This window comes from Gekko japonicus, unplaced genomic scaffold (genome assembly GCF_001447785.1).
Source record: "Gekko japonicus isolate JY-2015 unplaced genomic scaffold, Gekko_japonicus_V1.1 scaffold413, whole genome shotgun sequence".
Classification (NCBI taxonomy): Eukaryota; Metazoa; Chordata; class Lepidosauria; order Squamata; family Gekkonidae; genus Gekko; species Gekko japonicus.
In genome coordinates this window covers 989,128-1,004,781 of record NW_015161416.1, presented here as the reverse complement: position 1 = coordinate 1,004,781, position 15,654 = coordinate 989,128, and the positions used below count along the sequence as shown (strand labels likewise).

Genomic DNA, 15,654 nt, shown 5'->3' with positions numbered 1-15,654 from the left:
GCAGCTTAACTTCAGTCACACAGTGAAGATCCTTGTGCTGTGGTAGGGCTGCCAAACCGCGGCGGGGGATCCGTGCGTCGTCGCAGGATCGCTGCCACGGGGGGACAGCGATCCGCGTTGCACTGGCGTCGCCAGGATGTGACGCTATGCGTCGCCCTGGCAACGGGACTCCAAACAGCCCCGTTGCCAGAGCGACACGTAGCGTCACATCCTGGCGACACTGGTGTAACGCGGATCACTGTCCCCCGCGGCAGCAATCCTGCGACGATGCACGGATCTCCCGCCGCAGTTTGGCAGTCCTAAATGCCATATAGCCCACCCTCCAAAGCAGTTATTTTCTCCGGGGGGGGGAGGGATTTGTTGTCTGGAGTTCAGTTGTGATACCCAGCGATCTTCAGGCTCCACCTGGAGGTTTGCTACCCTAGGTGTAGCAGTTAGTGCTTCAGAGCAGGGTCTGCCAGATTCAGGTTCTTGCTGTGGAAGCTGAGTGGGTGATTTCAGACCAGTCACAGACTTTCAGCCTAACCTACCTCACAGGGTTGTTGTGTAGATCAGAAGGGGAAGAAGAGAATGATGTAAGCTGCTTTGGTCTCCACTGCGGAGAAACAGTGTACTTTTCTTCCTGGGGAACCACTGCTGCCATTCTCCAGGGGAGGGTTGGAGATAACTCAGAATTAAAACTATTCTCCAGATGGCAAAGATCAGCTCCCCTGGAAAAAAGGCTGCTTTGTTGGATGGACTCTGTGTCATTGTATCCTGCTGAGGTCGCTTCCCTCCTGCTTGGGTCCCCACTGCAGAGATAGGCTGCAGGTGGTGGTGGGGGAAGGAGATGACAGCTGTAGTTAGAGGGGCAGGTAATGGTAGGTTGATGGCTGGCTGGGAAGAAGATAGGATTGCCACCTCCAAGTTGGGAAATTCCTGGAGATTTGAGGGATGGAGCCTGGAGAGAGTGGGGTTTGTGGAGGGGTGGGACCTCAGACAGGTACAGTGCCATAGACTCTACCCTCCAAGCCAGCTATTTCCTCCTGGGGAACCATTGTTGCCAATCTCCAGGGGAGGGCTGGAGATCACTCAGCATTACAACTGCTCTTCAGATGGCAGATATCAGTTCCCTTGGAGAAAACGGTAAGCTCTGTGTCATTATACCCTGCTGAGGTCACCACAGCGAATTGACACTGAGTGCCCAAGGTCAGGGCACCCGCCCAGAGCCTCTTTCTAGAGCTCATTGTATTTATTTCCACAACGAGCCTTATTCCTAGTAAATATATAAAAGAGCATTTTAGCTTTAATTGTTTGAAGTATTCATAATGTAACAGTAAGTCTTATAATAGCCCTGTAAAGTGGGGCAAGTAATATCCCCATATTCAGATGAGAGATCAAGGCCAAGAAAGTAACTTGCCTGAGGGCTCCTATAGCATTACGGCTGATGTGAGATTTGAAACAATAGCCCCCTGAATCACAGTATCTTCAGTATTATACAACAGTAGGTATGATGTGGTCCATGGGTTCGTGAAGAGTCGGACTTGACTGTGCAACTGAACAACAAAAAGTTCTCAGATGAAAGACAGAAAGCTGCATGCACAATAGCAGGAAATGAATCAAATCATCTTACTAAGAGAGCTTGGATCTAAGCAGGCTGACTGGAGAGGAATTTTTATCCTTGCAGCTGGGATGGCAGAAAGGGAGCAGCTCTAACCAAGACAGCAACTGCAAAGGTCCAATGATCAGTTCTTCAAAATGTGATACATTCACTCTGCTTCTCGGAGGATCATGTCCTGGCAGGAGCCCCCATCCCCCGACTGATTAATGTGATTCCTTGCTATTAAATGGCTTTTATTTTCATTTCTATGGACAATTGGAAGACAGAAACCCTTTCTCTATTCCCTGCACAATTCAAATAATATACAACAGTCTTGTTCTAGTGTCAAAAGGGTTTATCTTAACAAAATTACTTCTTTTGCTTCACTTCTGGCTGCCAAGGTTTAGAACTGAAAAATGTAGTTGGCCAAGAGCTCTTTAATCTCTCCTCCCCCTTCTTTTCGGAACAGCTGGAATGGGGAGTTTGGAGGAGGATGTGTGATTGGTTGGGAGTCAGCAGCAGGGTGGAGTGATGACAGGTAGAGGAGGAATTTACCTGTCTAGGTAAGTCAGTGGGAGGTCATGAAAAGAGCAGAGCAAGTGCTAGTATATAGCAGAGTACTTGGAATTGGTTTTTATTTCCTCTGTAAGGTAAGTTAAATTCTAACCAAACTATGTTTGCTCACGATAAGGAGTGTTCTTGCACAGTGGTGCAAATATGTGATAGGTAGCTGGTTCTGGAAGAAGAAGCTTGTATACTTTTGTGGGCTGTCAATATGTTGCTTGCTGCTATTCCTGTTGAAATATTTGGACAGCTAGAGGATTACAGAAAGGTTTGTGCTTCCTGGTGAAAATAAGTCATACGGACTGTAGTTGTTACTTTACCAAAGCCTCTTAAATTGATTCTTTAGTGGTAAGTGGAACTGTTTCCTCTTTTCATACTCACTGTTCAGAAAATATTGAGCAACCTATATGTCCTCTTCAGTAGGAAGGCAGCAGGATAGCCTGAAAAGGTGAAAAAGATGACAGTATCTTTTTGTTTGCAGTGATGAGGACAAAAGGCAGTTGAAGAATGCAGTGGCTCATGGCATTCTAATCCATTTTCAATGCAGGCTTTAAAAGAAAATATTTTAACATTGTATCAGTGTGGAGAAAGGGAGGCTATGTTGTAAATTAAGTGCAGTCAAATAAGCTAAGTGTGTATGTGCTGTAATCTGATCCTATGTAGCTCAGGTTGTGGAGATCCCTAGCTGTAACTAGCTGTTCATGTAAAAGTGGCTAGAGGTTTGGAGGCATGCTGTATACATTCAGCACCTTCTGTGTTTTGAGCAAAACAATATTGTAGGAGTTGGCAAATGGGTTGAAGTTATGACTTTCCTCATGCAGATGAATTAAAAGGGTTGTGTTCTTATTATACAATAGACAGCGTTCCTTCCATTTATTAGAATGTTGCTTATTATAAAAATATATGCAGGCATGGCATGGAGATTTATTATTATTTTTTAAAATATACACTGATTTAAATTGCATGGAGTTCCTTGATCAGATATTGGTCCACTGAGCTGCATTAGGATACATTTGCATGGGGGAGAGGAGGAGAATCCCTACAAAATAAACTACTAGTCATTTCCTGACATTAAAATGATGTGAAATGATCACTATAAGTAACAGATTTTGCAGGGATAAGTAGCATACTCCTGGTAGTTATCCTCTAATCATGACAGGCTAAATTCCAATAGCATCACATGCACTACATCAGTAGTACATGAGGGGCTGTGGCTCAGTGGTAGAGCATCTGATTGGCGTGCAGAAGGTCCCAGGTTCAATCCCTGGCATGCCCAGTTAAGGATCAGGTCTAGAAGCCTACATGATATGAAAGACCTCTGCCTGAGACCCTGGGAGCCACTGCCAGCTTGAACAGATGACACTGAAGTTGATGGACCAAAGAACAGATTCAGCATAAGGCAGATTGATTTATACATGCATGTGTATATGTGTGCAGCTTTTCTTCCAGTAGAGACGCCACACTTATGTCAGTCTGATTTGCTCATTTGGTTTCCAGTACAAGCAACTTGAGTGTTAATCAGTGTTCCCAGAGGTCTGACAACTTTAATAATCATAACTGGTAAGCATACTAGCAAGGACATGAGCATAGGATGGCTATCTGAACTGATGTACACCTGAAAAATCTCTGCAGCATTGTGACTCAAAAGCAAATGTGATGCTGAAATCTAAAATCTCTTCTGGGCAAGGACTGTAACTGGTGATATATGATCCAAACTTGGTAGCCACAGTGCCTTACTGACCCCATGCCTATGAGCAGGGATGTTGTGAGAAAAGGCCTGAACAGTTTATGATCCACTAAGCTGAGTATAGTTCACCATCTGTGTACTGCAACCTGCTGGATGTGTGGCAGTCCTCCTGTACAGGAAAGATTATCAAAGTGTTGGTTTGCTGTGTTCAGCTTAATGGGTCAGAATTCATACCAGTCGGTTAAAAATCTTAGGAAAGTGTTAGACTCTAAGAGAGGCAAGGCTTAATTCCTCATTTTAAGTTTTATTTTTCACTGAGGGAAGGTACTGGTACTTGTAACTCTAGTTGGTAAATGTGCATGTTTAGTTTCAGTGGTATAGGTAGTGCATAAATGAAAATGGGGAAAGACTTTCTGCTCAAGATTGGCACTCTTAGTCTGATTCTTTAGGAATTATTTATGGGTGTGACTAATGATTGTAGAAAGGAAGGCTCTATTCCTTGGGAAGTGGAAAATGCACCTTTGAATTTGTCAGTAAAGCAACATTTATGTGTCTCCCCTCTTGGGAATACCATTTATGTCAGTATAGTGAACAAGCCCTTTATAATGCCCTTCTAGTGACAAGCTGATGATCATTTAGTAATAAATCATCAAAAATAAAATCATGGCATTTGGCAAGAGACCCAAAATCAGGGTATGGAGTATTAATGGCCACAAGATAGAACAGGTGGCCAGTTTTAAGTACCTGGAGGTAGTATTGCAAGCCTCTGGGGTGAGAAAAGCACACTCTGAATACATAGCCAATGCTGGCCAAGAATCTGCCCATGCCATTGTCAAATTCCTATGCACACATACCAGCTGCTCTTAAATTATTGCAGGCCAAAACATTGGCTCAACTTTTATATGGAACAACACTTGGGCCTCCATCTTCCTGTTTGGCACCCTTGGATGGAGTGCAATCAGAATTCTTAAGAGCAGCCCATCAAGTGCCTCGCTGCGTCTCTAATGCATATTTTTGCCTGGAAACTGGTTTAGTTAAACTTTCGGCCAGGGTGCGTCTTGCCTCCATTAACCTTTAGCTAAAGCTAAATTACAATCCTCAGGGCTTCTCTCTTGAATCTCAGCGACAGTTACCAATCCTCGTGGTTAAAGGCAATAAATAACAAGCTGAGGAGTCTGGGCTTCTCCCCTCATTCCATTTTAGAAATGGGGTTCGTTCAATCAGGCAAAACTAATTTTAAAGCAAAGGTTGTTGGACATTGAGTGGCAGGGCGATGTAGAGAGATCACCAACCTTTCTGGCCTCAGAGAGTTCTAGGCATGTAGCCACCCCAGCCACTTACTATCTCTTTCAACCGGAGATTCCTAGTCAATGGAGAGCATTCTCTCTTGCCAGAGGGCAAGTACTCCCCTCTGTGGTACTGGAGGGATGATACAATAAGGCCCCTATGGTAGATAGGTCTTGCCTCTGTGGCACAGGGGAAACTGAAAGAATAAGACACGTTTCCCTTCACTGCCCTTTTTACCAAGAGAGTCACTCAGAGTTTATTCTTCCTTTGCTTAGTAGATATCCTTGTTGTTCAGATATGACGTACGCCAGAATGCTACTTATAGGTGAAAATCCACAGGTTACAGTTCTCAGTGTGAAATTTTGCACTACAGCTTGTAAAATTCATCAGAAAGTTTTAGGTACTGAAGAATTATTTGCTCATTTAATTATTGATTACCTACTTTATTGTACTTATATTTACTGTAAATTATGGGAATTGTGACTTGTGTTGGTCTATGACCATTTTTAATAAAGACTGAGATAGTGACAACCCATATCATATAGAATTATGATTATGAACACAGTTGTAACGCAAGCAATCTCATCTCTTGTCACTGCAAAAAACAAAAACAAAAAACCCAGCAGTACAACTTGTGCTCTGTAGGCGCGCTCTCTCTCTCTCTCTGTTAATCTTTAATAATTCCTGGCTCTGCTCTGGCACTGGTTCACTTAAATACTTATCTTCCTGTGTCTAATGACCCTTCCCTCCCTATTAGGATTTTTAAAGAAATTGGCTTAGACAGATTTGACATTTCATAGAGGATTAAAAGACTCCCACGTAACCGAAGGTCACAGAGTAAAGATTGCAATACCATCTCCTTGCACTGGCTCATGTATGCATATCAGTTAACAGTGCAATCGTGTGCAGAGTTATTCCAGTCTAAGCCTATTGAAATAGATGGTTTAAACTAGAGTAACTCTGCATAGGATTGCATTGTGAGTGTTGGGTACGCCCCTAGTTTTACTTCCTTAAGAATAAGCAGCAATGTATCAGGAACATATTTTACTACTATGTCATATGTACACATCCAGTATCGCTGAATTGTTGGTTTCAAAATGTTAGTTAATATTTAATGTTTCAGATTTTTTGAGCTACGAATAGCTCCACCTTTGTTAGCTCCTAAGCCCTATCCTTTACATTTGGGCTCTGAGTTCTGTGATGTCCTGCAAGTGTTGGTGTTTGTGATTGTAATGTGAGTTTTATCAATAGTGGACAGTCTCTGGGCTATCCAATCCAGGTATGGTGCCCCAAACCTTTACATTTTTTTGGATGCATGTTTGTTCATCTAAATTCTAGAAGGGAGACTTATGGTTTACACTTTGGATTAGTAATGAATTTTGGTAAGTCTCTGAGGCATCTTCCTGATACCTTTGTACATAATCCCAATAAGCAAATTATTATTTTTATCCAGATAACCACACATTGGGCTCTGTGCAACAGGACTTTCCTGCCTCTTTCTCACTCAAGTCTTATGTACCCCCAAACATCTGCTTTGGAAGATCAAAGGCCACTCCAGAATAGTGTGCAATATAGTAAATGGGTACAGCTGGGGGGGTTCCTTCTGTTTGTACAAACTTGTAATCACACAGTGTCTTAAAAATAGATTAAGATATCTGCATGCTAGCAAGAAGGGCAGTTTTATTGCATTATTTCCCCATTCCTTCCTTTTTTCTTCCATTGTCTTTCTAGTTGTTCCCCATTTCTTCCTTTTTTTCTTTCATTGCCTTTCTAGTTGTGGCTATTTCTTCTACATACTTGCAAAATACAGTTGGGCAGGAAAGTATTTCTCCAGGAAGTATAGGCTAATCCAGGAGTTAATTCCATCATTTGTTTGTTTTTTGTTTGGGCTTTTTATTTGTTTGTAAAAATAAAAAGGTTCTGGTATTCATATATAAAGTTGTGTCCAAGAATTCCTTCATCAGGACTTGGGAGAGTCCCCACCCAAAAGATGCCAGTACTTGGTATTGGTGAGTACCATCACAAAAAAATCCCAAGTGAAGACAAAGATAAAATGAATGCATATTGATGAATAATTTCAGTAAAGTTGTAAAATAGTGTATGGGGGCTCCCTCCTATTGCTTATATTTAATTGATTCTTTTGTACAAGCAAACTTTCACTTTAAAAACAAACATAAAATTTAGTTTGCCGGCTACAGACCACCACCTGTTAAATAAATATACAAATAACAGAGATATGCTCCAGCATAGGATGGAATGGGTTACATATAGTCTACATTTTCTCTTTCTGCATCCACCTTTTGCTGCAGCTTGCTAATTTTCCTGAAATGCTGTTCCTGGGAGATAGGGGGATCCCAAGGAATGACATGGGGTCTGAAGTGGGTATTTGTGGGAATTGCTAAATTACTAAATACTGATTCTGCTAATCTAGTTTGGATCCAGCCAACAAGGAATAAGAAGGGAGTAACATAGAAGCGGAAGTGATTGAGTTTCCTTTCCTCAAGCTACTGGCTGCTGATACTTACAAAAACCTTCAGGGAACATTTAAAATGGCATCACAACATGGTGTGATATGTTGGAAATAACATTGCACATCATTCAGCTAGTGAGGTGAATGAATCTCACAAATGCATTCTGTACATAACTCACTTTTGCAACAAACATGATATTTGGTGGGGGAAATATTTTCCAATAACAAACTAATAAATGCCTAGGGGGAAATATCTCTGCAATAGAATGGCTATTTGAGGGAAGGTAGTTGAAGCATGTGCAATGACCAACTGCATAATATTAGCAGCTTACTGGTTTTAACTGTTTCAAATCCTGAAATCACCAGTTTTATTCATAATCTAGTTGTAGTTGGGGATGGGATGCATGTAAACTAACTTAATCTAGAAGTCTAGTTTTATGAAGACTAGGTTCATGGCCACCACATGCAAAGCTTTATGGCTTCTGGCCCCTTAAGCCTCTAGTGAGGTCTGTCACTGGAAGGAAAAGACTAGGAATGATCCATGTTACTGGAAGGAAATTATGTGCAGAGGAGTTTGTATCTTTAAGGATATCTCATATAGAATTGGGTACCTCCCTAGAAACCAGCAGCCTTAAACATGTAATTATTCTGGGCCATGTTAATATCTATTTATAGACTTGATTTGTAGCCCGCCATTCTTGTTGAGATTACAATTCAAAGCAGATTACAAACTACTTAAAAAATTTGATCAGACAGCATAAGACATCTAATAAATATGCAATAGGACTAGGTTTACAGAATTATAAAACAATGCAAACAGAAAGCCGTTTAAGGCATGACCTTCCATTAACAATGCCAAAAAAGTGGATTACAAAGGTAGAAGAAATGCAATGCAAGGAAGGGGATGCAGGCAAGAAACATTAAAGTAGACTACGGCTGCAGTCACACACATTATATAATCCACTTTAAATCTATTTTCAGTGCACTTTCCAACTGGATTTTACTGTGTGAACTGGCAAAATCCAATTAGAAAGTGCATTGAAAGTGGATCAAATGTGGGTTACTTAGGTCCCTGCCACACGGCAGGGAAAAGGACGCTCGAATTGCGTCTAATGTGAGCCGCAGCAAAGTTGAGACGGCGCGGCGGGATCTCACGGATCCCCCGAGCCGCGGCGCCGTCGCTCCCCGGCACGATCAGATGCCGGGGACAAAGCGACGGTGGGGAGGGGAGCCTGGCGAACTGCGCATGCTCACACATGCGCAGTTCGGCCAGGAGCCAGGGATGCGCCGGCGCAAGGACGTGCCGGCGATCCCACGGTCAGCGTTGCTGCGGCCCTTCGAAAAGAACCACCTCGGTAGGTGGTTCTTTTTTGGAGTGGAGCAGCGCTGGAAGGGCCGGATCAGGGACGGAGACGGTACGCTTCCCAGATGTTGCGGTGGGATCGCGCCCGTTTGCTCCGCCCCCGTTCCGTCCCGCTCCCGGCCCAAAAGGCCTCGTATGGACAGGACCTTAGTGTGTGTGACTGCAGCCTCCAATTGTTTAACTTTAGTGCATGATTGCTTAGAATAATGAGCAATCCTGAGTTTGTGCCTTCCTATATGCACTGGATCTTCTGCTCACATGAAAATGGGCTGCCTCAGAGTCTTGGTGGGGAAATATTCTTCATTTGATCTGCTAAATGGCTTTGGTGCCATGACACACAAGGTCTGTCTATAAGTTTACTGTGACATGAAGTTTACTGATTATTGAACCAACTCTTCATGTCACATACTGATACTCCAGGCAATGCTCCTTCTAAGCTGTGGAGTCTTGTGAGCAAAAATTCTACTTTGTGAGCCACTGGCATTAAAGTTTTGAGTGGGCAATTTTGCTACTGCATAAATTAATTTGCTCTGGACCCATCCTTCCTGAGCTAAGACAAATGTGTGAGCTGGAGGCTAAAAAAACTGTGAGCTAGCTCACACTAACTCAGCTTAGAGGGAACACTGACTCCAGATTACTTTAGCCACCTAGCACATGGCTCTAAAGCTTCTGAGTCTTCTCAACTTGTCCATCCTGGCTGCCTTGCTAGCTACCATCTTATCCAAATTCTCTACCATAAGTGTTGAGTTCTGGAACGTAAGCCATGCACCTCAGCCTGGTCACCTTCCTGACTTCCACCTGAGGAACTGGAATTAGTTGCTTTCAGCAATAGCTTGTGCTGAGCAATTCGAGTGCATCTTAACAACTGAATGCAGCCAGTTTCTTACACAATGCAGGTTAACCTCTTACTTTAAATCCCTAAGTAGGACCTGTCCTTTCAGGACCCTCTCAGGTCCTGGTGAGAGAGGGTGAGATGGCCAGTAGGTGGGCTTGTGAAATGGATTGCACCTTGTAATACAAGTTGTTTCCTCATTGAGCAGTATTGTTCTCTGGAGTGATGACATACTTGTACATCTTATTTTTTTTAAATAGTTGCTGTAGCACCTAGTTACAAATAAAATGACTTCATTTGCAAAGCAGCTATTCAGGACTGCTGAGCTTCTAAAGAGGGAGTAGGCTCCCATTCCTGTGTGCTGCATGACTGTACAGGGGCAGAGCAAAGGAGTGGAACTGGAAACATGTCTTACTGGTTACAGAGCTTGTGGCTGCATCCTTGCAAGGAATCATGGCCTAATGTAGTTAGCACAGTTTGGGGAGGGAGTGGTAGGAATAGACCAAAGGGACATGTTCTCCTTGTCTCTGCTGTTGGTTTTGCAGCATAATCTTGGGCTAGCCCATTAGTTGTTTCACTAGAAGCTGTATGATGCCCCCCAAACCATGTAATGACTTGGATCTGAAAATGGCTGACCCGGGAAAGATTGCCTAGGGATTTGTAAAACTTGAGGGAAGGATTTTTTTTAAATGAAAAATGCTTCAGGCCTGAAGCTTATGCCTATCCTCTGTAAGGGGTTGAGAAAGGAGAGACCTGAGCAGCACTAGAGAACTAGAGATCTCAATCTGTGTTCTGCAACGCTAAACTTTCCACTGAGAAGTCAGGCTATGGCTGTAGCCAGCACTGTTTGAGGTGGCCCAGCTAGGTCCAGAGTGCTATAATGTGCACAAGATTTCAGGCTAGGGACTGTGCCATGGAAATGTGTTGTGAGACTATGTGCATCCCATAATTTTCTCCAGCCATGTTTCAGCCTTTTGTCATCTAGGGCTAATTTTAGTTGGGAGTCTTTAAACCGCAGTTTAAAGTGGATTTGCAAGTCATAGTTAGTTCTTCTAACCATAGTTGGCTCTAATGCAGATGTAATACTAAAGTGATACAACAAAACAGTGAGGGGGGGGGAATGCAGAGAAGACAGGTGCCTGAAATTTAGCTCTGTTTCCCAAGAGGTCTCTGCTGAGCCTTCAGGGTCTGTTCTTCCCCCCTCCTTCTTTGCTGTGGGTCCCACCCTCCTCCTCCCTCATGCCAGTGGGTTTTCCCTCCCAAATGCAACAATAGGATCTGTGCAGAAATGCACAAGCTTATAGCACTTTCCTGATTCTCAAATCATGGAGAATGTGACACACAGAATGATGACACTAGATTATTTGAAGGTGCCTGTTGTTTCTCTGTGGTTGGCTGTGGCCTTGCTGGGCAGGTTTTCACTAGCTCAAGTCAGAATGGAGCTGAAGTTGTTTTGGCAAATGTGTTCCCAAACTTTTGTTTGCAGAGATAATGAGAATAAATAAGCTCACTTACTGCAGAAGACTTAGAAGGATAGTTCACACACACACACACACCGTGCCTGCCGATTCTCCCCTGTAAATGCCTTTCTCCCCTACCCACACCTATTTCTATTTTTTTCAGAGCTGGGTAGACATTAGGCTGAATCTCAGCCTCCTGTATTCTGTCTAGAATTCTCTGCACATGTCTAAAGTCTGGATGAACCCCTGTGGTAGATCTGTGGACAAATCTTGTGTATGTGAGCCATTAGCTCTCTTCTCCTGCACTGTTTCTGATCCCATTCCCCACCTCCACTCCTGTTTGCTCTTTAAGGGCAACCAATCCGTTTTTCCCAGCAGGAAAAATAGCAGCTCACATTCACTCAGTGTATTTCAGAACCTACTTCCCACAGCCAAGACTAGTGTGCTTGACCTCTGCTTATCCCACAGTATGACGGGAAGGTACATAAAGCAGGTGCCCTGATGAAGCTGAACAGGTATGGATCTCCTGGGAATAATACATAAGTCACCTTGAGTCCCCAATGTGGAAGAAAGGTGGGAAGCAAAGGGGGGTGGGGAGGGAAAGAAGGCCAGTACTTGTCCAGTCCTCCCCAGGACATGTCTCACATCACTTGTCTATTTCACACCAAGAACCCAACACAATAAATAAAATAATTTTTCTAAAAAACAAAGAAGCTGTCTGGATGGGCTCTCTGTAAAAAGAAGCCATCTATTCCTACCAATACTGTTGATGTCTGTTCTCAGTTTCTTTAAAGAATGTGAGGCATGTGTCAGGTATATACACACACCCACACCCTGGCCTCTTCCCTAAGTAAATAGGCACATGTTTCCTATAGTTGACAGCCTTGAATTATTTAATGATCTGTGCTTTTCCAGTGTTAGTGGCTTATAAGAGGTAATGATTGCTAGATGGTCTTGAGAAGTTTAACCTTTTTAGTGATCTTTGACAATTATGTATACCTTTGGTAAGCTGACCTATCATAAACTTGGAGAAATATAGGAAATCCCCGCATTATCAGTCAATGAAAGTGATAGGCAATAATTCAGGACAAAAAAAGGGAAGTACTTTCAGTCAACACTGTAATTTTTCTGGAGCCAAGTGCCTCCGGATGTGGTCATCACTACTGGCTTAAGTGGTTTTTAAGAAGGGATTAGACAGATTCATGGGGGATAGGTCTATCAACAGGCATTACCTATGATAATAGGACAGAATGGAGTGGATGAAGAAGAGAGCAATGAGGATGATTGGAGGCCTGGAGACCAAGCCCTATGAGGAAAGGCTGAAGGAGTTGAGAATGTTTAGTCTGGAGAAGAGGAGGTTGAGGGGGAAACGTGATTGCTCTCTTTAAGTATTTGAAGGGTATGGTAGGCAGGGTAGGGAGCTGTTCCTGTTGGCAGCAGAGGAGAGGACTCACAATAATGGGTTTAAATTAAGGGTGGGAAGGTACTGGCTGGATATTAGGAAAAACTTTTTTACCGTCAGAGTTACACAACAGTGGAATCAGCTGCCTAGGGAGGTGGTGAACTCCCCCTCCTTGGCAGTCTTTAAGCAGCGGCTTAAAGGGGATGGAGGGGATGGGGGCAACCTGTTTGGGAGCCCATAGAATTGGACCCCCTGGTCCAATGTTTTTGAACCTTGGTGGATATCTTGGGGAGAGGCTCCAGCAGCTACCCTGCAAGTTTGGAGCCTCTCCCTCAAACCCCCTCCCCTCCAGCCCCCAGAATGTACCCTATGTTTTCACCATTGACTTCAATGGCCCATAGGATATAATGGGGCCGCATTGCAGCCAAATTTCGGCGGCAAGCCGATTCAGGTCAGAGAATCTGAATCAGCCTGCAGCAGCCTGAAATGGACCCAAATGGGCCATTTTCAGGGGTGCATTCGGTTCCGATGAACCGAATGCACATCCCTATTTGTAAGTAGTCTTTCACCAACCTTGTTTCACACATACATTGTAAATACTATCCACCTCACACAGACAATGTGGGACAATTGTAAAGCATAGTTCTGACATGATTATGCAGAGCTCAAGAGTGGGGAGGGCAGGGAAGCAAATACAGTAGAAGACAGAGTCAAGTTACAGGATGATCTTGACAGGCTGGAAAACTGCTAGAACAAATAAAATGAATTTCAGTGGGGATAAATGTAAAGTTCTGCATTTAGGTAGGAAAATCAAATGCATAATTATAGGATGGGGGAGACTTGTCTTGACAGTATTATGTGCGAAAAGGATCTAGGGGTCTTAGTGTACCATACAATGAACATGAGTCAGCCGTGGGATGTGGTAGCTAAAAAGGCAAATGTGATTTTGGGCTGTATCAACAGAAATATAGTGTCCAGATCACGCGAAGTGATGGTATCGCTTTACTCTGCTCTGGTTAGACCTTACCTAGAGTATTGTGTTCAGTTTTGGGCACCACAATTTAAGAAGGATATAGACAAGCTGGAATGTAGCCAGAGGAGGGCAATGAGGATGGTGTGGGGTCTGGAGACCAAGTCCTATGACTTAGCCTGGTCATGGTTGGCCTGGAGAGATGACTGAGCGGTGACATGATAACCATCATCAAGTACTTGAAGGGCTGTCATGGGGAGGATGGTGAAGAGTTGTTTTCTGTTGCCCCAGAAGGTCGGACCAGAACCAACAGGTTGAAATTAAATCAGAAGAGTTTTTGGCTACAAATTAAGAAGAACTTCCTGATAGAGCAGTTCCTCAGTGGAACAGGCTTCCTTGGGATATGGTGGGCTCTCCTTTTTTGGAGGTTTTCAAACAGAGGCTAGACAGCAATCTGACAACAATGCTGATTCTGTGAACTTAAGCAGATCATGAGAGAGAGGGCAGGAAGGGTTACCTCAGAACTTAGTTCTTGTGGCCCTTTCTTACACGCCCAGGGAAATGCTGGTTGCCATGCTGGGGTCAGGAAGCCATTTTTCTTCAGGCCAATTTTGCTCTAGGCTGATCCTGCATTGAGCAGGGGGTTGGACTAGATGGCCTGTATGCCCCCTTCCAACTCTATGTTTCTATGATTCTATGAAATACTTTCAGTTTGTGGTTGTATAACTAAAGTCAGTATATTGATGAAGGGTATTCTTTACATTTTGAAGGAATAGGTGTTGGCAAGTACTAACTGGTAAACAAATTTTACACACTGAAAGAAGCTAACTAATAAATTCTATACAAAATTGATAGTGTATTCATTCTGGTAGACACAATAAGCTTGTGAATTTGAGGACTGCTTAATATGGTATTGTAGAATATATATAAAATGCTGTACTATTACATATGACATATAGAATATATGTTTAAAATAGATATTTGCTAAAAATTCTTGAATGGTAAATATAGCAACTTGCTGTATTTTTATAGGATAACGCTTTTTTTCTTATCATGTTTTGAAGTCTTGAGCAGACAGAAGAAAGGGAGGCATATAAATAAAAGTTGTATCTTGTTTTTCTTTCCTCTCCAGAACTCTTGGGTCATATTTGCAGATATCTTGTTTGACTTGTGATATGCCTAAGAAGGACTTGTGGGTAGGGACAACTGACCCAGTTCCTGCAGCAGTTGTTGGCAGTGCAGACAGCTGTGACAGTATGATCAGCAATGAATCCAGCCACTCTGGAATGGTAAACTTCTGTTCTACCTACTGTGAAGAGTCAAGATAGTTTGCAGCATAAACCAGCAAGACAAACTACCAAAACCCTAAGAAATAATAATTTAAACTTAATTAAAAACTTGGCCAAAAGCAAGGGAATAACTTTTGGGGGCAGTATTTCTGAATTTAGCTGTTTGAGGAGTGAGGGCTGATAAGCGGTTAGTTCCACAAGGTCAAGGTCATTGCAGAGAAAGCTATGTGTACCAAACAGCAACTGTCTCTTAAGTTCTGAATGATATATATGCTTTTCAGCCTTTATGGCCCCAACATTGATATTTTCAAAGAATCTGCTGGATGTTTGAGCTTTTCACAGACAAAGCCTGTACATCCCCATTTCATGACCACGACCAGGGGAAATAGACATTTGATTTTTCAAAACGTATATAATAGAGATATTCAGACTGTGTATTTGAGAAGATTTAATGACTTTGTTTCTCAAGAATGCCATATAAATTTGCACAATCCATTCCTGCAAGGTTTCATTTTCTCACTTTGTAACTTTCAGAATGGGATGGATTTCTGTCCCTTAAGTATGTGGAAGGATATATTTGTCATCTGCCCACAGTGGCTTTTTGATACAAATACAGATACAAGAAAGGTGAACTACTTCCTGTTTTAGTTGAAAATACTACATACAAGTGGAGACCCGCAAGAAACTTGCCGAATGGTTATCCTATTCTTCACACCTTTGCTTCCTCCTGTCTCCCTCTCTCACACTCTTT

At 42.9% G+C, this 15,654-nt stretch overlaps 1 protein-coding gene across 2 annotated transcripts in view; it reads left to right on the top strand.

Annotated features, from left to right (window-relative positions):
• Nucleotides 1–2,159: 2,159 nt before the first annotated feature.
• Nucleotides 2,160–15,654, top strand: part of LOC107124284 (chromosome unknown open reading frame, human C1orf116) — a 19,633-nt gene continuing 6,138 nt past the window's right edge. Inside the window, exons 1-2 of one of the 2 annotated variants that reach the window (XM_015427710.1) lie at nt 2,160–2,229; nt 14,747–14,903. In XM_015427710.1, the coding sequence (XP_015283196.1) occupies nt 14,790–14,903 (114 nt within the window). In that variant the 5' untranslated portion in view covers nt 2,160–2,229; nt 14,747–14,789. Of the gene's footprint in view, nt 2,230–2,462; nt 2,492–14,746; nt 14,904–15,654 lie in introns of those variants that run through there. The other variant, XM_015427718.1, reaches the window with a different exon arrangement.